At 46.0% G+C, this 21,248-nt stretch overlaps 2 protein-coding genes across 2 annotated transcripts; both read left to right on the forward strand.

Annotated features, from left to right (window-relative positions):
- The first annotated feature begins 6,380 nt into the window (after window positions 1-6,380).
- LOC143824517 (arylacetamide deacetylase-like 4) lies at window positions 6,381-10,238 on the forward strand. Its single transcript, XM_077311896.1, has 4 exons — window positions 6,381-6,563; window positions 7,827-8,043; window positions 8,694-8,757; window positions 9,464-10,238. Exons 1-4 carry the CDS (start codon window positions 6,381-6,383, stop codon window positions 10,236-10,238), a joined length of 1,239 nt encoding a protein of 412 aa, XP_077168011.1.
- Window positions 10,239-12,212: 1,974 nt separating this feature from the next.
- On the forward strand, window positions 12,213-20,361 carry LOC143824310 (arylacetamide deacetylase-like 4). The gene is made up of 4 exons (XM_077311459.1): window positions 12,213-12,670; window positions 17,004-17,220; window positions 17,681-17,744; window positions 19,189-20,361. Exons 1-4 carry the CDS (start codon window positions 12,497-12,499, stop codon window positions 19,961-19,963), a joined length of 1,230 nt encoding a protein of 409 aa, XP_077167574.1. The 5' UTR covers window positions 12,213-12,496; the 3' UTR covers window positions 19,964-20,361.
- The last annotated feature ends 887 nt before the right edge of the window (window positions 20,362-21,248 follow it).

Genomic DNA, 21,248 nt, shown 5'->3' on the forward strand with positions numbered 1-21,248 from the left:
TTTTTTTTTTAATTTACCCATATTCATAACTAGTTTCTGGTGCTATATTTGACGTGACTTGTACGCTGTAGCACAACATCTGGCAACCTGTGTGTTTTTCTCCTACAAGGAGCGCTTTGGTTATTCCTTGCGCCGATACGCCAGAAATTTGAAACAAAAGGGGACCGATGGTCTTGGGTGAAAGTGAGGGAGTGGTCTTATTGCAGTTTACCACGTAGGATGGGCAGCTAAAGAAAACAGGCCCAAGGGTCTCCAATTCCTTTGACCCACCCATTCTTCGGAATCTTTTCATATTGTTCCTCTAACATTGCTGATGGAAAGGCAGGACACTTTGCAGGGGTAAATGTCCTCCTATGATTCTTGATTTCTAAAAAAAAAAAATGACAGGTACACTGCTGACTTTTTAATACATCTACTGCTTGGGGGAGGAATAAACTCAGGTGATCTTGACAAATGTGCTTATGGCATCGAGTAATTATCATCTGACATTCCACATTCTCTTATTGACTGTTCTATTACTGGTTTGAAATGTTTTAAATCCTTGCATATCTTCTTTTATATTGCAATGGCCTATAGCTGCATGCAATAAAATCTAACTTGACCTGACTTGCTTGGCACTTGGCATCATGAATATTTTGTTTCATCATTTGCCTCGCTTGATCTTTGCCCATCTCAGGTGCAGAATCTCTTTCCATCCTAGTTTAGATAGCTCGCTAGAAGCCTTCACTCTGCCTTTCTTATCTAGTATGGAGTTCTCTTCCCATAGAGAACAAGTCTTTTTCTCTCTCTCTAAATAGGGTTGCCAATCTCCAGGGGGGGGGAGAGGAGGGAGAGCTCCCAGAATTACAACTGAGCCCCCTACTACAGAGGTCAGTTCACTTACAGAAAAGGGCTGCTTTGAGTGGGTGATTGGGTGGGTTTGCAGGGCATTTTAACCTGCTGAAATCTCTTTCCTTCCCCAAGCCCTGCCCTCTGCAGGCTCCACCCCACAAACCTCCAGGAAGTTCCCAACCCTGAGTAAAAAGCCTCATTGAGAACATATCCAGCTAAATGATCAAATTCAGATATGCGTAGATTCAGCTTTGCTCTCAGGTCCTTGGGACAACTTAACAGAGAAGAAGACCTCTAGTTTTGCAAGGGCACTCTGATTCTGTGGCATGGCCCCTGTGCAGGTTTGAAAAAGTAAACCGCCCTGAGTGGGAGATGGAGAGGATGAAACATAGATCCCAGCTATGGTGGGTAGGGTATAATTTTGGTTGTTCTAATTGATTTTACTATGATTGTAGTTAATAACTAGTGAATCACCCTGAGTCAGTAACCCTGAAAGGAGCAGTATACAAATTTAAAGATTAATAGGTAGATAGGTACGTAGGTAGTTAGATGGATGGTGAGTGGGTAAGTAGGTGGTTGACAGATGATAGATGGATAGATAGATAGATAGATAGATAGATAGATAGATAGATAGATAGATAGATAGATAGATAGATAGATAGATAGAGAGATAGAGAGATAGAGAGATAGATAGGATGATGGGTAAGTAGGCAGTTGATGAATGGATGGTAGATGACGGATAGGGAGGGAGGGAGATTCTGGCAAGGTCTCATGGGAGTTGTAGTCCATGGACATCTGGAGGACCACAAGTTGACTACCCCTGCTGTAGAGGATCGTAGCACATTGCCTCTGTGCCCTTTGCTCTGTCCGGGTGATGACTCACATTGGTTATTACAGGACATGAAGGACAAGGGTGAACATTCCCTATCTGTTCACTGATCTTTCTCGAGTCCATTCCAATGAACGTATGGGTAGGATGGATCTCAATATAATCCCCTCTGCCTGCCTTTGACCAGCTAATTTAACTGGAGACAAAGGAACGGTATCAGGCAGAGATATCTGGGCTATTAAAAGCTTGCTAACTGGCTAGGAAGAGCCTCTTGTGGCGCAGGGTGGTAAGGCAGCTGACATGTTCTCTGAAGCTCTGACCATGAGGCTGGGAGTTCGATCCCAGCAGCCGGCTCAATGTTTACTCAGCCTTCCATCCTTCCAAGGTCGGTAAAATGAGTACCCAGCTTGCCGGGGGGGGGGTAAACGGTAATGACTGGGGAAGGGAATGGCAAACCACCCTGTATTGAGTCTGCCAAGAAACCACTAGAGGGCATCATCCCAAGGGTCAGACATGACTCCGTGCTTGCACACAGGATACCTTTACCTTTAACTGGCCGGGAACTTTCCTTCCATTTGTGAGCCGTGCTCAAGACGAAACCTACCAGTTACTAAGCAGCTTGTTAATGAATTCTTATCTTGCCCTTAAGTCTGCCTGGAGTTGTTTCTTCTCTGCTGGTCGTCAACTGTATGTAGGCTGCAATTCTAAAAAATAAGCAAACACTTCCAAGAAGAGACTCATCGATGCGTAAAGCCCAAGTAGGACATGCATAAAAGTCCTGGCTGCTGGTTTCCTTTAAACCAGGTAAATAATGAGTCAACAAAACTCAAACAAATCAGTCTGCATGCTAGACTTGCCAATAAAGTGTCCAGTGTACAATTGCAGAAACCATCGAGAAAAATTGAATCTTGATAAGATTTAATAGGCTTTACCATCTGTAATCATTCCTGCAGAGACTATCATTATGCCGAGCTACAGTTCCGGCTAAGGGTTGCAGCCCGGCGACCTATTTATCCATGTTTTGTTAACATCTCGTCTGATTACAGCAACGCCAGGTGCATCCACGCAATCCAGTTCTATGATCCCTTCTCTGTGGGAGGAGAGGGGGGAAAAATAACATACTGTAGAGTTACTAGTCTGCGGGTGGCCTGGGAAGATCTCCTGGCATTGCAACTCATCTCCAGATGATAGGATAAATCCCACGAGTGTGACTGGCTTTTTGGGAGGATGGACTCCATTGCATTGGCCCAATGTAGCCCCAATCAGCTCCCTCCCTTCCTCAGACTCCACCCTACTTATGTTCTGCTCCCAGAGCTTATTTGCCTCCTACTGTCAGATTCATTTGTTGCACCCTGGTTAAATGCAGCGTTAGAGAAGCTGGGCTCCTAGGGTCTGTCCTATCAACTTGTTCTGAGCCTGGGACGTGATAAGGCAAACAAATGAATAAGGAGCAGGGTAATAGATGTAGAAAGACAGCATGATATTAATAAGATCCTGGACCCGTTTTTTGGAAAAGACCTTCTTAACAAGACTGTCCTGATGCCCTATCTAACTGATCTTCTAAATTCTGAATAAAGAAGAACTTTCATTCTTCTCCGTTATAATGCTCTCCCTTCCACTTTTCTGGCAGGAAAGATCAAGGGGCTACCGATAGAAGCACGCAGGTATGCCCGTGACGAAGGTCAAATAGAGAGAGCGGAACATGTCCTATTTGAGTGTGGACTCTATTGTCACCTCCGTACAGATTCACTGGCCTTGTTGCTTGCAGATTGCCCCAGAGGTCTGAGGAAACAGAGTCTTGAGCTAACACTGTCAGACACAAATAAAGACCTAATGAAAATTATTGCTACCTTTGCTTGGGTGGCTATAAAAAGAAGGCAGAGCTGGACCAGTCCTATACCCCAATATTGAGATCTCTAACATCGAGATTATGGTTAGATCTATTGTATTGGTGCCACCCTTTTCTGAACATTATTCTCTCCACCAGGCTGAACTAAGATCAGAATTGTGACCACCGCCGCTATATGTTATATGTAACTTTTAATTGGGGTTTTTATGGGGATTTTATTGTGTTTTAACTATTTATGTTGTAAACCGCCCTGAGACCTATTGGGAGAAGCGCGGTCTAAAAATTAAATAATAATAATAATAATAATAATAATAATAATAATAATAATAATAATAATAATTTTATTTATTTCGATTTATTTCCTGCCACTCCCAAATGGCTCGTGGCGGGTTACAGCGTCTTAAAGCCCCATTAAAACTCCCATTAAAAGACTTAAAAAGACTTAAACACTGGATCCATATATAATTGTTCTAATTTCTTAGTATTTGTTTGTTTGTTTGGATTTTTATGCTGCTCATTCTTTACAGCTCTGGGCGGTTTACATGGAACTTTGCATATATGAATTTTATCCATTCACAATTGATTTTATATCTGTAATTTTATGTTCTCTACTGGTTGGTCTCTTCTGCGTTCGTCCTGTTCTGGAGGCAAGCAGCATGCCCAAAGGAGCTGGGAAGTTGGGAGGCTGGTCTAGATGGCCTTTTGTGGCCTCTTCCAGCTCAATGTAATTCTGCTTCCACTGATTTCAGCTGCAGGTCTTAAATAGGATCTAGTAGGATATTCCCATCCTGGACTGGATAGCCCAAGCTAGTCTAGTCTCATAGATCTTGGATGCCAAGCAAGGTCAGCCTTGGTTAATACTTGGACGAGAGGCCACTAAAGTCTACACAAAATCAGCCCATGGCAAACCACGTCTTGCCTTGAAAATCCTATGGGGTCACCAGAAGTTGGCTGTGACTTGGTAGCGTTTGCCACCAGAATATACTAGATCTGGGGTGGTCAAACTGTGGCTCTCCAGAAGCCCATGGACTACCATTCCCATGAGTCCCTGACAGCACATGCTGTTGGGGGCTCATGGGAATGGTAGTCCATAGACATCTGGAGAGCCACAGTTGGTCCACCCCTGTAGTAGATTGTGGCATGAAAGGGAAGGAAGATGAGTCTTAGCTTATTTCAGTGCAAGGCAGGCAGCAAAGGTGGTTGAGTTTGGAATCAGGGTATGGTTCATCAAATAGTAGGAGCCATGGTTTAGGATCTTGTGTTTGCCTAACAACCATTGGAAGGGGCGGATGACTCTCCCTGAGTAAGCCATGAGACATCGTTCACTCACGAGAAACGTTAGGAGCACAGCACATGTGTAAACCATATGTGAATGTTTTATTGGTCAAGTCATAATCAATAATTGTACGGCAATTAATTTTCAGGGGGGAAACCGTAAGAGGTCTTCCGGATGTAGAAGGATCCTTCTTGGAAATAGTTCTATTAATAAAAGAAGGCCAAGAAGGATGGCAAAAGTTATACGTCAAGTGAAGATATCAGATGACTGACTTGGTGGTCCTAGACATTGTCCGGGATGGATTTCAATCATTTATGGTGTTAGCAAGTTTAGCTAAAAAGCCTGACCAAGACCGTGTTGGTCTGAAGTAGCACAATAAAATCAGAGTCCAGAAGCACCTTTAAGACCAACAGAGATTTATTCAGGGAGCGAGCTTTCAAGTTGGTCTTAAAGGTCTTAAAGGTGCTACTGGACTTGATTGACCAACTCACGAACCTTCTCAGATGTTCAAAACGTCAAGAAAGAATGTACTGCAGTTGCTGAGAAGATACAAATACAATGTTAACAACCAATCAGATTCTATTGTATTAGCCGTAGGCCGTCACAAGGGTCACATTGAGTACACAAAAACAAGATAAGAGAAAAGTTAGAGTAGAACATCATGAGATTATAGATACGGCGCAAGGATTAACCTTATTAGAACAGCATGGTTTATTTACGTAATGAGGCCTAATCTTCTTTGCAGCAAGAGCAACTAGGACGACACTGGTAAGACCACAGGAATTTGGGCCTGATGGAGTTCTTCAGTGGTTTCCAGGATTTGAATTAATCCACAATTTCTAAAAAGTTGGGCCCAGCTGAAATTACTTAAAATGTAATAACTGTGACTCAAGGCAGAGATATAATGGAGAATCATAGAATCACAGAATCATAGAGTTGGAAGGGGCCACACAGGCCATCTAGTCCAACCCCCCTGCTCAACGCAAGATCAGCCCAAAGCATCCTAAAACCTCCAAGAAAAGTGTGTATCCAACCTTTTCTTGAAGACTGCCAAGTAAGCGCCTTTGTAAAGAACCTTCTAGCCTTCTTGTTAGGGTGGTAAATTCTACTAAGTGCCTTCCTAATCTGGTGCAGAGAAAATAAATCTCAGACGCATTATGCACTTTCAGAGGGGGTTAGCCATTGCCTGCCTTCATATCACTACCCCGGTACTCCTGGGTGATCATCTATCCAATGAGTAGCCAGATTTGACCCTGCTTAGCTTCTGACTTTGAAGTTCAGGATTCCAGGGACGTCCAGCACCTTGAGCTTCCATCGTCTTGAGTAGCATAGCAGCCCCCTAGGTTCTTCATCGTCCTTGATAGAACTTCAGCTGCCCCAGTCAGGTCCAGAACCCTTCCAGGAATGAGTGGTAGCCAACTAACAATTGTACCAGTTCATTAATGGACCTCAATTACGTCCACTGCAATTACTTCCACCGCTCTGTGATTTAGTAAGGTGTGTTCTTGCCAATGGCCTATATCAATTAAATAAATATTCCCCCAGAAGTCAACGATGCTGCAGATTGCTTCTGTATTCTGTACTGGCTTCACCAGATGGGGCTTCAACAGGTTCTGTGGTTGACGGCTCGGGCCGCTTTGGTGTTCCCCCTTGGCGCTGTAGTCGTGATGGCGTGGGTGGCTTATGTTTATTTCTTTAAATCTGAATTCCCTCCTGGATTGGGCTCCCCTGTGAAGATAAGGATCTACCATATTGTGTCCATGGCCATATATGGGCTGGTAAGTGTCTTGATTTTGGAGCTGGGCTTCCAAAATTGGTTCGGCATGCAGGATAGGAGGAGACATCCGCCCGGGGAGGAGAGGCTGAGCTTGCTTAGGGGCTATTGTGAGAGCTCAGGTTTTCGGGAGGCTTTGGCTCATCCCACGCAAGTGCTCCTTTTGCTGTTCACGCTCTGCTATATGCAGCAGATCGAGAGCAAAGGTCTTGTTCAGAGAGTATCTACTGCAGGATTTGGAGCTAGGGTAACCAGATCTAGGTTGGTTGGTTTGTTTATTGTGTTTATATAGCGCCCTCCCCTGAGGCTCAACCCTGAGGTTGAGAAATACCTGCAGACATTGGGGGGTGGAGATGGAATCGGGTGGGATTGGAGACGGGAAGGAACCTCAGTGGAGTCTAATGCCACGGAGTCCACCCTTCAAAACAGTCATTTTCTCCAGGGGAACTGATCTCTTTAATCTGGAGATGAGCTATAATCCCAGGGGATTTCTGAGAGCTGTCAATCCAGGGGAGACGAGCTGGGTCCCTCCTCTGAAACACACCTACAAAGAGGTGTTGGCGGGTAGATGTGGTCTACAGCAGGGGTAGTCAACCTGTGGTCCTCCAGATGTGCATGGACTACAATTCCCATGAGCCCCTGCCAGCAAATGCTGGCAGGGGCTCATGGGAATGGTAGTCCATGAACATCTGGAGGACCACAGGTTGACTACCTCTGGTCTACAGAGCTAGCAAGAGGTGGAGAAGGGAAGGGGGGGGGACTGTGGGGTGGGGTGATCTGGTTCGGATATTTTAACTATTGTTATGTCGATGTTAACCGTCTTGAGCCTGCTGTCCAGAAGTGGTGGAATCTAAAATAAATAAATAAATCACTATTGTTATTGCTTAGTAGATGAATGGTACCAATGGGTTCGCAGTTCATTGTCCCGACTGGTGCAAGTTGCTGTAAGTCAGGACATCTTTTTGAATCGAATACCTGGCCAGGTGCCAGACACAGATTAGCGGCAGAGAGGGGAGACCTCTCCCATGTTAACAGCCCACTCCTGAAGAGCGAAATACATTTTTTTTATCCACTCTTCATCGCAGCAAGATAAGGCTAGAGCAGGGGGTGGCCCAACGGTGACTTCTCCAGAGGTCCACGGACTACAATTCCCATGGGCCCTTGTCAGCATGGCCGCAGTTTGGCCACCCCTGGCCTAGTGGGAACTATCGGGCCGTCTGGAAGTTCCAAAGAGTTTGACGTCTCTGTGTTGTGTCCGTATAACCAGGGATACCTAGGGTGGAAGATCGGCCTCTGTGAAGAACACACAGTCATGAGGAGACTCATCGATGGAATCCCAGCTCGGAAAGCCAAGACGCTTAGAATTCGGGATCTCCAGTTCGACGGCGTGACTGTGAGGGTGTTTCAGCCCAAAGCGCCCGACACAAAACTCAGGAAAGGAATCCTTTTCTTTCATGGAGGAATTGGCATGTGGGGCAGCATTGGTAAAGCTGAAGCTCTACTTTAAAGCTTATTTATTATAATGACTTTGCAAACGTGCTGTTGGGTGGTTGTTTTTTTTTTTTAATATCCGAGGGGAATTATCTAAGTGGGGCAATACCTGCTGATGCGTGCATCCTCATTGCAAATCCACGGGCAGGTTTGTTTGCCGCTCTCCAGATTGGCGAAATATACTTTTTAAAAATTAATAAGTCAGCAATGCCGGACCAGCATTGACGGATTGCCGTTGAATGTCCCCAAGGTGAATCTGATCCTGCTGTGGAATGATCTATGAATAAAGTAAAGGTAAAGGTATCCCCCGTGCAAGCACTGGGTCATTTCTGACCCTTGGGGTGATGCCCTCTAGCATTTTCATGGCAGACTCAATACGGGGTGGTTTGCCAGTGCTTTCCCCAGTCATTACCGTTTACCCCCCAGCAAGCTGGGTCCTCATTTTACCGACCTCAGAAGGATGGAAGGCTGAGTCAACCTTGAGCCGGTTGCTGGGATTGAACTCCCAGCCTCATGGTCAGAGCTTTCAGATTGCATGTCTGCTGCCCTACCACTCTACGCCACAAGAGGCTCTTGATTTATGAATACGAACCTGTAAAAAAAATACTGTGTGTACCGAACTCTGTTGTTTCCTCCTGTCCAGATTCCCACGAACGAATGTGTCACTTCCTTGCCAGGGAAGGGAATTCGGTGGTGGTCTCTGTCGGGTAAGTCAGTTTTGTCTGGTCTAATGCTTGTTAACAGAGATGACCCTAACGGGAAAAATGCTCTTTGGGCTCCATTTCTCAGGGCAAGTCATGGAGGAAGCCTCCAAGATGTTGGCAGGGAAGAAGAGAAGGAGAGGAAGAGAGAAAGAGTTCGTTCACTTCTCGTGTCATTGGTTTGCTGTCAAGCACAACGGCAGCCACGGAACAAGGAGCCAGGTGCTCTAGCGTACAATTTGAACTGGAGAATAATTTGGGACATGTTTCTAACCATGAAAATACAAATATCAATAGAGCCATTGCTTGAGATAAAACTCTAGTAGGTAAGATGACGAAGAAGAATTGGTTCTTATATGCTGCTTTTCTCTACCCGAAGGAGTCTCAAAGCGGCTTATACATTCGCCTTCTCTTTCCTCTCCCCACCACAGACACCCTGTGAGGGAGGGGAGGCTGAGAGAGCCCTGATATTCCTGCTCGGTCAGGACAGCTGTAGCGAGCTCAAGGTCACCCAGCTGGTTGCATTATTATTATTTTCGATTTATTCCCCGCCAATCCCTGACCATCTTGTGGCGGGTCACAGCGTCTTATAATATCCCCATTAAAACACCCACTAAAAGACACCAAGGAACCCAACTTGGTGGCAAACCCAATCCCAATTATGTTGCCAAATTATGTTGCCAAATGGAATTTAAGAGATTTTTTGTTACAGGTACCGCCTGGCTCCTGAGTACCCATATCCAAGTCAGTACTTGGACTGCTATGCTGCCACCATCCACTTGATGAAGAATGCAAAGGACTACGGCGTGGACCCAGAATGTATCATCATTAGCGGTGATAGTCTAGGGGGCACCTTTGCAGCATCTATTTGTCAAGAGCTGGTCAAGGAAACGAACCTCCCCAAAATCCGGGCTCAGATCTTGCTCTACCCTTTCCTGCAAGCCATCGATTTCAACTTACCCTCCCATCAGCAAAACCGATTGGTGCCCCCGTTTCACCAAAGGACCATAGTTGAGGCAGGCGTGCAATATCTCGGGGAAAAGATGTCTTTGGCCAAAGAGTTAAGGAAAGGCTCCCACGTTCCCGAGGACATGAAAATGAAGTTGAGGAACTGGATCAATCCAGATCTCATCCCCAAGGAATTCAAACTCAGAGGCTACAAACCATCACCGCCGGCTGTCTTCTCCCCGGAAGTTTACCACCAATCCCAGAAAGCTTTTGACACCCGGTTTTCACCCCTTCTGGCTGAGGACGACGTTATTCGGCAGCTCCCAGAGATGTTTGTGTTAACGTGCGAATACGACGTCCTCAGAGACGATGGGCTGCTGTACAAGAAGAGGTTAGAGGATGCAGGAGTTCCTGTGACTTGGTACCACCTTGTAGATGGAATCCACGGAGCCCTTTACTTCATCGATCTCGTTGTGCTTCCTGTTTCGGGTACCAAAAGAGGGATGGAGAGTGTGTTGAATTTTGTAAACAGGCTGTAGGTCACTGGTCACTTTGTCGGTTGAGTAGAGGCAGAAATAAACCCTACGGTCTATTCCATTGAGTGGTGAGGCTCGCCCGGTTCTTCAACATCCCCAAGCACCAGTCATCCCAAGAACATGCATCACCGAGTCATGCAGACTTTATCTGGTTTAATTAAATTCCACCATATCTGTTGAGCAATAGGTGGTAGCATCTACGAGGGGTAGGGAAGGTAAAATCCACGGAGCCCCAAATCTAGGAGACTTCCCCTGACTGGGACCCAGGATGTGGTTGGAAGCACCTACACAAAGTTGGAGTCAACTGTCCATAGTGTGTGTGGGTGGGTGGGACCATCTCCAGCCCTGATTACTGCTCAACTGGCTAGGGAGGACATGCTGGTGCTTTCTATCAATCCTTTCTAGATGCCTTTAAAGACTCCTCCATTTGAGAGTTTTGCTTATGAAGTTGCTAGAATCATTGCATGACACACACACACACACAGACACATACACACATGTTGTATGTACTGCTTGAATGGAGGCTTCTATGAAATCTCAATTCCTTTGTCTCCATTTGCCTCCCCCCCCTCCTCACAACCTCCCTAACCACGTGCAGAAGACTTTCCTGTTTCATTGGGGAGGGGGGGGGGAGAGGAAGACTCGAGTTCAAAGCGATCTGAATTCAACAGGATTGACAACGGAATAAACAATGTAAGTGCAGACTCTGCCCAGCTCAGAACTAAACGCTATACCAGCAATGATGTATTTAAAAACTGCTCCATAAATTATATTAAAACGAGCAGATAGAATCACTAGATTAATATAGAACTATGATAGGAACTGCACGACACCTGCCTCCTTTATCTATGATCTAAGACTCCAGACCTGCTTCCTCAGATCTGCCTGGGATTTTTTTTTTTTTGAAAGCCTGGTGCATCCTGCATATCCTGTAGTACTTCAGGTAGAACCTCTGGGAGGGAGGGAAGGTGGCATGACATAGCCTGATCTCATCAGATCTCCAAAGCCAAGCAGGGTGGGTCCCTGGAGGGGAGACCACCAAGGCAGGTTCTGCAGAGGAAAGCCATGGCAAACGACCTCTGTTTCCCATTTGTTGTGAAAACCCAGGCTCGGTTTATCCATGTGGCATGTGCTACAGGCCCCGTGCCTCCAGGGGCCCCATGCAGTGTTTCCCCCTCATGGATCAGGGCCATAGCCTCTTTCCTCCCCTTTTCCTCCCCCTAGGAGTTGGGCATTCTAGGCCGGCCCAGTTGCTCTGGAGGGAGGGAGGGAGATAAACTGCTTCGGCTTCTTTAGAACTGCTTTGAAAGCCTACCAGGAAATTGCGATGCCCAGATTGCCTCACTCCCAATCCCAACAGTGCCGAAAAGAGAAGGAACTGCCTCAGCCGTGTCAACGCCCAATGAAGCAACAGTGTAAGTCCTCCTCCTCTGCTCCCAAGTGGGAAGTGAAACCAGATGGATAACAAAGGTCATACGTCCCCCAACCTCCTTCCTGGGGGGGGGGAGGGGGCTCTAAGCCACTTCTGCTGGCCTCCTGTCCTTTGTCTCACCTTCTCAGCAACCCAATAGAGTCAAGTCAGGAGAAACAGAACCAGATTTGAGTCCAGTGGCGCCTTTCAGACCAAGAAAATGTGATTCACCATCTAAGCCAGCCTTTCTCAACACATTCACCACTGAAAACCCCTGAAACAACCTTCGGGCTCAGAGAAACTTCAGACGTATATGAGTGGGAAGCACAGCTGTGGACACGCCCACCCAAGGCCCCTCCCCTTCCCACCCCCTCCATGGCCCGTCATTGGCCACTAGGGGGGGGGTGTGCAGGTCGACATGAACACATGTGGTTGTATCTCCTGATAAATGTTTAATGAAATTTTTAATATATAAAATTAATTCACTTCCGACCATTAAAAAAAAAAAAAAACCCCGTTCCAGGGCCATCGATAAACCCTAGGGTTTCACAAAGCTGCCCCGGAACCTGAATGTTGTCCTCTTGATTACGTAAGATGCTCTCTCGAACCTGTTATTATGCAAACGTCCACAGAAATGCCTTCAACATGACTTCCCCCTTGCCTTCGCTGAATCCTAGGAGAAAACAGATCGGCCCTGTTGAGTTTATGTAAGCCTTCGTGCTTTCAACAGAATTATCTCAAGATCTATGACGCAAAGCCCTACCTCCACGTCTCCCCTAAATCGTTGTGCAAAAGAGCTGATACGTTTCTGGATGCCAGATCTTAGAATATTGGTTTCTTCTGGGCTCTGATGGATTTCCTCTGGGCTCTTTCATTGCTGGGGTCCATTTTACTTACCGTTTTATTCCTGCTGGCGGCATGGGCTGTCTACTACCATATCTCCCGTACGGATATCCCTCCCGGAATCTCTCAACCCTTCCAACTGAGATTCTTACACTGCATGGTGGTCATGTGTTTTGGTCTGGTAAGTTCCATTTTAATTGCTAAAGAGGGTAGTGGGCATGTGTCATTAATTGGATGGGAGGTATTTTCAGCCCCTGTCAATTCCTAGGGATGTTTTTCAAGGTCAAGACTCTTGGTTGAGGGCCAGTTCACTCTTGTTCTGAGCACGATTCAACATACTGATTCTGATAGTATTATCACAGGATCTCAGTCAATTTTCCCACCCTGCTACTTCCCCTCTCACATTTGGTCTCATGCATTTGGGTCTTAGAATCCCCAACATAACCTTTTTGAGTGGTCAAAAGGGATCCCGCTTTCCTTTTGGATTAGAAGAAGAAGAAGAAGAAGAAGAAGAAGAAGAAGAAGAAGAAGAAGAAGAAGAGTTGGTTCTTATATGCCACTTTTCTTTAAGTCTCAAAGCGGCTTCCAATTGCCTTCCCTTTCTTCTCCCCACAACAGACACCTTGTGAGGTGGGTGAGGCTGAGAGAGCCCTGAGATTACTGAAGAAGAAGAGCACAGAAAGTCCTGATATTACTGCTCGGTCAGAACAGCCTTATCAGTGCTGTGATTAGCCCAAGGTCAGCCAGCTGGTTGCATATGGGGAGCCCAGCCCACCAGATTAGAAGTCTGTGCTCCTAAGCACTACACCAAGCTGGCTCTTAGCAGAAAAGTTGATCAGATTTACAGTAGATAAGTGATTGGGATGTGAGTGTCCTGCATAGTGCAGGGGGTTGGACTAGATGACCCATGAGGTCCCTTCCAACTCTATGATTCTATGATTCTGTGATTCTACTCACCTTCCCATGCTAACCTTTTTAGCTCTTGGCGACACAGAATCTTTGAACCTGCTCAGTCTTTTGAGATGTTTGCAGTAAACAAAACGGCCCATGGCTCCATTTCACTTTTCTTTGAAGGCCAAGTTTTTAATTTCCATTCTTATGCAAAATCAACCTTGCAGGTGTCTGGAACTGATTTGCATTAGCAGATGTCTGGCATTGTTTTGGGACAGGTGGCAGACTCAGAATTTATTAGCATACACCATCACAATCCAAGGAAACCAAATGGATTAGACAAGGCTACCTTTCCGCACTAGCAAACATAAGTTATTTATTTGGGCATCGGCTACCCTGGAAAATTTAATGGGATCCTTTCCTGTAAGCATTAATTTAATGATGGGGAATTTGGAATTGAATTTGGAATTTAAATCCATCAAATATGACTGGATAGAAGCTCTTTGGGGAGATCATGCTCTGTGGCCTTTGAAAGGAACATGGGGGAAATGAGAACTCGGTTTTCTTAATTATATGGAAAGGTGGCAAATACGTAAGATAATTGTGTTCTCATTTCCCCCACATTCCTTTCAAAGGCCACATAGCAGGATCTAGCTACTCTGTCCCAAAAGGACCCCATCACAATGCCACTACAGGTATAAAAAAAACAGCATTTGCCTGACCCCAAAGCTATACATCCTTATGATCCAGACAGGTGAAAGATGCCATTGGTACACCGTCTTATAGAAGGGTACAAAATGAGAAGGAATCATAAACATAAAGGCAGGACCAGACTCATGAGTCTGTTATAACCTAAGGGATTCCTCTGCTTTCTAAACTTGTATTGTTATCTTCAGGCATGTAACAACATGATGCTGTTCCTTGATTTTGTAATAGGCACAATTCAGACTTTGGGCTCGCCAAACACTGATAAAGCTGTTCTGACAGAGCAGTAATCTTAGGGCTCTCTCAGCCTCACCCACCTCACAGGGTGTCTGTTGTGGGGAGAGGAAAGGGAAGGCGAATACAAGCCACTTTGAGACTGGTTCAGGTAGAGAAAAGCGGCATCTAAGAACCAACTCTTCTTCTTCTAATTACTGCACTGATTTACTACTTCAAAGACAAATTGCTGCCTTTCCCAGCCAGTTTTGAAGCCTATCTCTAGTACATCTGAGCCTAAAGGAGAAGACTGGAGATCTAAATTCCATTGTTGTTTATCCTAAAGACTTTTGCAGATAGAGCTTCCAACTCTCCCTTTTTTTTAAAAGGAGGGAGGGTGGAATCCAGTCTATTAAAAGTCTGGCTCCTGATGTCTTACAGGCTTGACTTGAATTTCTTGCTGTTTGTTTCTTCTTTCTACTGATGCTTCCCTTAAAAAAAAAAAAAGCCATTGTCAGCTATGGCTTTTTACATTCTTAATCTTTGCCGACAGAGTCGCTGGGGTAAGTCAAAGGTCTATGCTTCTTTTGTACCTTCCTAGTATAGTGTTTTTACCCATGCATGTGTCAATGATCCATCATAGCCTGGGGTGGTCACATCGTCTACCTTTTCACGGTAACATTGGGATGGGATTTTATTGATGGGGTTGAGAAGAAGAAGAGTTGGTACTTATATGCTGCTTTTCTCTACCCGAAGGAGTCTCAAAGCGGCTTACAGTCGCCTTCCCTTTCCTCTCCCTACAACAGACACCCTGTGAGGGAGGTGAGGCTGAGAGAGCCCTGAGATTACTGACGAAGAAGAGTAGGTTCTTATATGCCACTTTTCTCTACCTGAAGGAGGCTCAAAGCGGCTTACAGTTGCCTTCCCTTTCCAGTCCCCACCAGAGAAACCCTGTGAGGGAGGTGAGGCTGAGAGAGCCCTGATATCGCTGCTCGGTCAGAACAGCTTTATCAGGGCTGTGACAAGCCCAAGGCCACCCAGCTGGCTGCATGTGGGGGAGTGCAGAATCGAAACCCAGCATGCCAGATTAGAAGTCCGCACTCCTAACCACTTCACCAAACTGGCTCTGCAGGCTTTGCCCGGGCAAATAAAATGCAGGTCAGATATAGGAATGTTCTGAAATAAACTATGGCCACACACTTTCAGTAGCAACAACGAGTGAAAGCTGACTGATATCCCTCACCTGCAAGGAAGTCCCTCCCACCTTCTGCCTCAAGCCTCCCATGAGAGTATTGGTCAGCAGATCTACTTACCTTGATCCTAGTAGAGTCGCACAACAGGTACGGCGTATGTTGCTTCATAAGTCCCAGTAAGTTTTTGACCGTCTTAATATCGCAATCCTCAACGATCCATCAATGTGACGATCCATCATTGTGATGAGAGGGATGGAACTTTGATTGGGATTGTGCTGCAAGAGTCCCCGAATGGCTTCTGCAATCCTGTTTTCCATTCCTAAGCATACCATTCCTTTTGGTTCTGAGCGTGCCTAGCAACACCTGTTTGGTGGTTCCCATTCTCTGTCTTCATTTCTTCTCTCTCTCTCTCTCTCTCTCTCTCTCTCTCTCTCTCTCTCTCTCTCTCTCTTGGGAATCCAATTATTTTGCTTTTTGAGCTCCAGAAATAGGCGTGGCAAAGCATTCTTTCCAATCGTTATTTCTCTCCGCATCCCGTTGTTCTCCCTGATTAGAAAGAGGTCTTGGATCAGGTTGGTCTGCCTGCTGCCTTTCTGAGCAAATCCTGGGACGAGCAAACAGAAAGGAAAGAAAGAGGTGAAAGAGAACGCAAAAGAGAGAGTGCACCTCTGATCTTTTCCCAGGCTTCTCATTGGTAGCTGTCAGAAGCAGAACACAGAGCAGTGTTCAAAAGGGAATCTGCACCTTGGCCTAATTAGCAGTTTGCTCATCTCCTAGCCTTGAACTCATCACGCCTGTGGAGCTGGAATCTGGGTTTGTCATAATGAGATCAACGATTTGGGAGGCTGCTTTTATGAATGGCACCAAATCATAGCCATCAAGCGCTGACAAGTCCCAGCCGGATTGGGGAGACTCAAGGCATGTGGGGTTTTCATGGCAGGAGAAGAGCAGAGGTGGTTTGCCGTTGCCTTCCTCTGTGCAGAAACCTTGGCCTCCCTTGGTGGTCTCCTCTTTGAGCACTACGTACGGCTCAGCAGCAGAACAACCTTCAAGGCTGGGGTCACCTTCAAGGCTGACAACAGCTTTATTGAAGGTCTAACCAGGAAGTTGGGGATGTGAACGTCCTCAACCAGAGCCCTTGGCAAGTGAAGGCTGGCCTGAGTAGACAGTGTGGATGCTGATGGACCAAGGTCTGTCTCCACATGTGGCAGCTTCACGTGTCCATGTGAGAAAGGATATATAGGGCGACATTTTGGGCTCTCTGATGAGATGTCTTGAATGACTGAAGCCTGCAGGGGTAGGAAGTTGTAGGTGATATATGGCAATATTTTGGGCCGTCTCACGAGAGGGCCTGAAAAACAGAAGTCTGAGGAGATCTGAAATGGCAGATGAGCAAAATCAATAGGCTGCACTTTCTCATCCGGTATCTCCTCCTCCTTCTTTGCATAACCTGAATTATTACACAGTTCTCTCAAATCCAGTAAAGCAAGTTCTTCTGGGCTTTCCCAACAGGTCTACATCTTGAAGAAATTGCATCTCTGCACTGGCTATGGCATTCTGAGGTTGATCATGGCTGGAATCCCACCCCGGAAGGATCCCCAACTCTCCATTGACAACCTGAGCTTTGATGGCATACCAGTTAGGATGTACCAGCCAAAGGGTTCGCGTGACGGAGGATGGAGAGGGATCCTTTACTTTCATGGTGGGATTGGCCTGTATGGAAGCATTGGTAAGAAAGCGAAAGTCAAGCGTCGGATAGATAACCAAGGCCCCCTGATAACCACAGGCCTGGGCAGGTGTGTCTTGAGCAGCGACAAGACAGTATTCCTGGCTCTAGTTCTTGCTTGCACTCAGATAAAGACACATGCCAATAGATCAGCGGAACTAGGCTGCATTCAAAGGATGGTCTGCAGCACTAAAAGGAAACATGTTGTTCTAGCCAAATGTCAAGCAATGCTAATTATTTATTTACTTATTTACTTAGACATTTATACCACCCTCCCATACGGCCTAGGGTGGTTTACATGGACCGCTGTGGAATACATAAAACACCATATGTTAAGTCACCGTTTTCAATAGAACAACTTTAAGATTTAGCTACTCGTGCATGCATGTACTTTACATACATATATACCAAAGGATGTTACTGTAGTAGCTCTTACCATGATGGTCTGGTGGATTCCTCCTAGATGCCTATGAAAGAGTTTGCCGTGCCATCGCCAAAGAGAGCAAATCCTTCGTGGTCTCTGTTGGGTAAGTGAACATTTCAACATAGTTGGGCAAAGGGGGTGGGGTAATATTTATTACCACCAGCAAGCAGGATCTGATCCTGCCAATCTTAAAAGTAAAGGTATCCCCTGTGCAAGCACTGGGTCATGTCTAACCTTTGGGGTGACACCCTTTAGCGTTTTCATGGCAGATTCAATATGGGATGGTTTGCCAGGGCCTTCCCCAGTCATTACCGTTTACTTCCCAGAAAGCTGGGTACTTATTTTACCGACCTCGGAAGGATGGAAAGCTGAATCAACCTTGAGTCGGTTGCTGGGATTGAACTCCCAGCCTCATGGGCAGAGCTTCAGACTGCATGTCTGCTGCCTTACCACTCTGCACTACAAGAAGCTCTCTTGCCAAGTCAAACACTGAAGAAGAAGAAGAAGAAGAAGAAGAAGAAGAAGAAGAAGAAGAAGAAGAAGAAGAGTTGGTTCTTATATGCCGCTTTTCTCTACCCGAAGGAGTCTCAAAGCAGCTTACAATCTCCTTCCCTTTCCTCTCCCCACAACACACACCCTATGAGGTAGGTGGGCTGAGAGAGCCCTGATATTACTGCTTGGTCAAAACAGATTCATCAGTGCCTTGGTGAGTCCAAGGTCACCCAGCTGGCTGCATGTGGAGGAGTGGGGGATCAAGCCTTGCTCGCCAGATTAGAAATTTGTACCCCTAACAACTACACCATGCTGGACCTGACCAGCAAGAGCCCAAGAGGAGGTTAGAGTTGGAGGGTCAAAGGTCATAAGGTAGGCATCTATCAGGAGATTATTATAGTGGGATGGGGAGATACAAGGTGGAACAAGACCATGGAAAGATTTAGAAGCATCTGCTTTGTTGCAAAATGGCTCACCATTGTATAAACACTATAAGCTTTCTTCACCCTTTTGTCCTTGGAGTAGCCCCTGAAATAAATTTTGGACTTCTAGGAGCTTGATGTCAGCTGGCCTTGCCTCCCTGGTACACCCGAGGAAGTGACATTCCCACCCACGTTAATAGGTGGGTTCAAGGAGGGAGACAGGACATGGTTTAAGGTGGGAGTAGGTGTGCAGGTTCCACCTTGCAGACACAGAAACTATGAGAACTTACACTTGTGCTGGGGGAGGGGGGAGCAATGGAGGTAGCCCATTTCTTAGCTTGTGGCTGAGTCCATTAAAGGCAGGGGGGGGGAAATCCCATGGATCTCCTCCGGAGCTCCTGGTTAGGAATCCCAGCACTAAGTCAAAGTTGTGGACATTCCATAAGACAGTACAGTTTGCATTTGCCACGTGGGCCCTGTACATGTTCTTGAAAGAAGTAATGTAGCCTTATTCTCTGAGAAGTTAGAGGGGTCGTGAGCCCTTGCTTACATCCGGGCAACGGGAGCTTGCTTTTGTCAGTCAGGCCTCCGGTATGCACGCCACACGACTCTGTTCTTGTCTCCTTTCTTTAGGTATCGTTTGGCCCCTGAGCATCCCTACCCAACCCAGTTCCGGGACTGTCTTACCGCTGCCAAGTATTTCATGAAGAATGCCCCAAAGTATGGTGTCAATCCCGATCGGATCATTATCAGCGGAGATAGCAGTGGGGGCACCATAGCGGCTAGCGTTTGTCAGCACCTGGTTAATGAACCAGACCTGCCCAAAGTACGAGCTCAGATTCTGATCTACCCGTATCTCCAAGTCATCGATTTCAATTTGCCTTCCTATCAAAGGAATAGTCGCGTGCCCCTTTTTTACCAGAGTCATGTTGTGCAATTTGGCCTCCAGTATCTTCAGAAGGATATGGCCTTAATGAAGCAAGTTTTGGAAGGTTATCATGTAACTGAAGACATCAAGCTCCAGTATCGTAAATGGCTGGGGGAGGAAAATCTTCCGAAGGAATTTCAACGGGGGAAGAAAACATGTCCACAGCCCTCTTCGTATCCCACCCCTTCATACGAAGAGTTCCAAATCGTTCTTGATACGACAATCTCCCCCCTTTTAGCAGAAGATGCCGTGATTCAACAACTCCCTGAAACTTATATTTTAACATGTGGTTTCGATGTATTTATGGATGATGCTCTGCTGTATAAGAAACGGTTAGAGGACAATGGGGTCGCTGTAACTTGGTACCACCTTTCAGACGGATTCCACGGAGTTTTGTACTTTCTCAATGACTGGCTTTTCTCGTTCTCAGGAAGTCAGAAGGCACTAAACAGTATTGTTGACTTTATCGGAAGTTTATAGCTCCAGGTATTGAAGCGGGCACGGATGACCAAGTCGTTCTTACAGCTGTAGATCAAGGATCTGCTTACGGATTATTTACTAACAGTGACGACTCTATTGAATGATCTACGGATGAGAAAAGCATGTCGAATTTATGCGCAAAAACCTTGGAATGGCGATAGCTCCGAGAACAGAACATAATAAAAATATAATAATCATTATAGATAATGTATTCCTTATAGCTACAGACACCAGAGTTGCTGGCAAAACCGACTGTGGGATTTTTTGGGGAATCTTTCTACAGAAACCTTCTTCCATTCATAAGAGATAACATGTAATTTCTCAAAAATCAAAGCCCACCATTTTTGTTTGACTTTTGTTCTACTTGCATTAAACTAACTTATTCATGGTGCAATTAATTCAGTGTACTCTTTGTTGAAGGACGTAGAATAAAATTGAAAGGGTACAGAGGAGAGCAACGAAGATGATCTGGGGCCAAGGGTCCAAGCCCTATGAAGATAGGTTGAGGGACTTGGGAATGTTCAGCCTGGAGAAAAGGAGGTTGAGAGGGGACATGATAGCCCTCTTTAAGTATTTGAAAGGTTGTCACTTGGAAGAGGGCAGGAGGCTGTTCCCGTTGGCTGCAGAGGAGAGGACACGCAGTAATAGGTTTAAGCTACAACGATATAGGCTAGATATCAGGAAAAAAATGTTCACAGTCAGAGTAATTCAGCAGTGGAATAGGCTGCCTAAGGAGGTGGTGAACTCCCCCTTACTGGCAGTCTTCAAGCAAAGGCTGGATACACACTTTTCTTGGATGCTTTAGGATGCTTAGGGCTGATCCTGCGTTGAGCAGGGGGTTGGACTAGATGGCCTGTGTGGCCCCTTCCAACTCTATGATTCTGTGATTCTATGATTCTATGACTTCCCCAGTTGCACATCAGGATATGCTAAGGTTAATGCACTCATGTTCTGCAAGAGCACTCATATGAAAACGTAATTATAATAACACAAAGGTTTAATCTCTTGTACCTCTGCCTTGGATGGGTTTGGGTAATTCATGGTCTTCAGGACCTGGGCAATGCAGCCAGCTGGGTGACCTTGGGCTCACCACGGTGCTGATAAAGCTGTTCTGACCGAGCACTGATATCAGGGCTCTCTCAGCCTCACCCACCCCACAGGGTGTCTGTTGAGGGGAGAGGAAGGGAAGGCGACTGTAAGCCGCTTTGAGCCTCCTTCGAGTAGAGAAAAGCAGCATATAAGAACCAACTCTTCTTCTTCTTCTTCTTCTTCTTCTTCTTCTTCT

The sequence above is a fragment of the Paroedura picta genome, chromosome 15 (genome assembly GCF_049243985.1).
Source record: "Paroedura picta isolate Pp20150507F chromosome 15, Ppicta_v3.0, whole genome shotgun sequence".
Lineage (NCBI taxonomy): Eukaryota > Metazoa > Chordata > Lepidosauria > Squamata > Gekkonidae > Paroedura > Paroedura picta.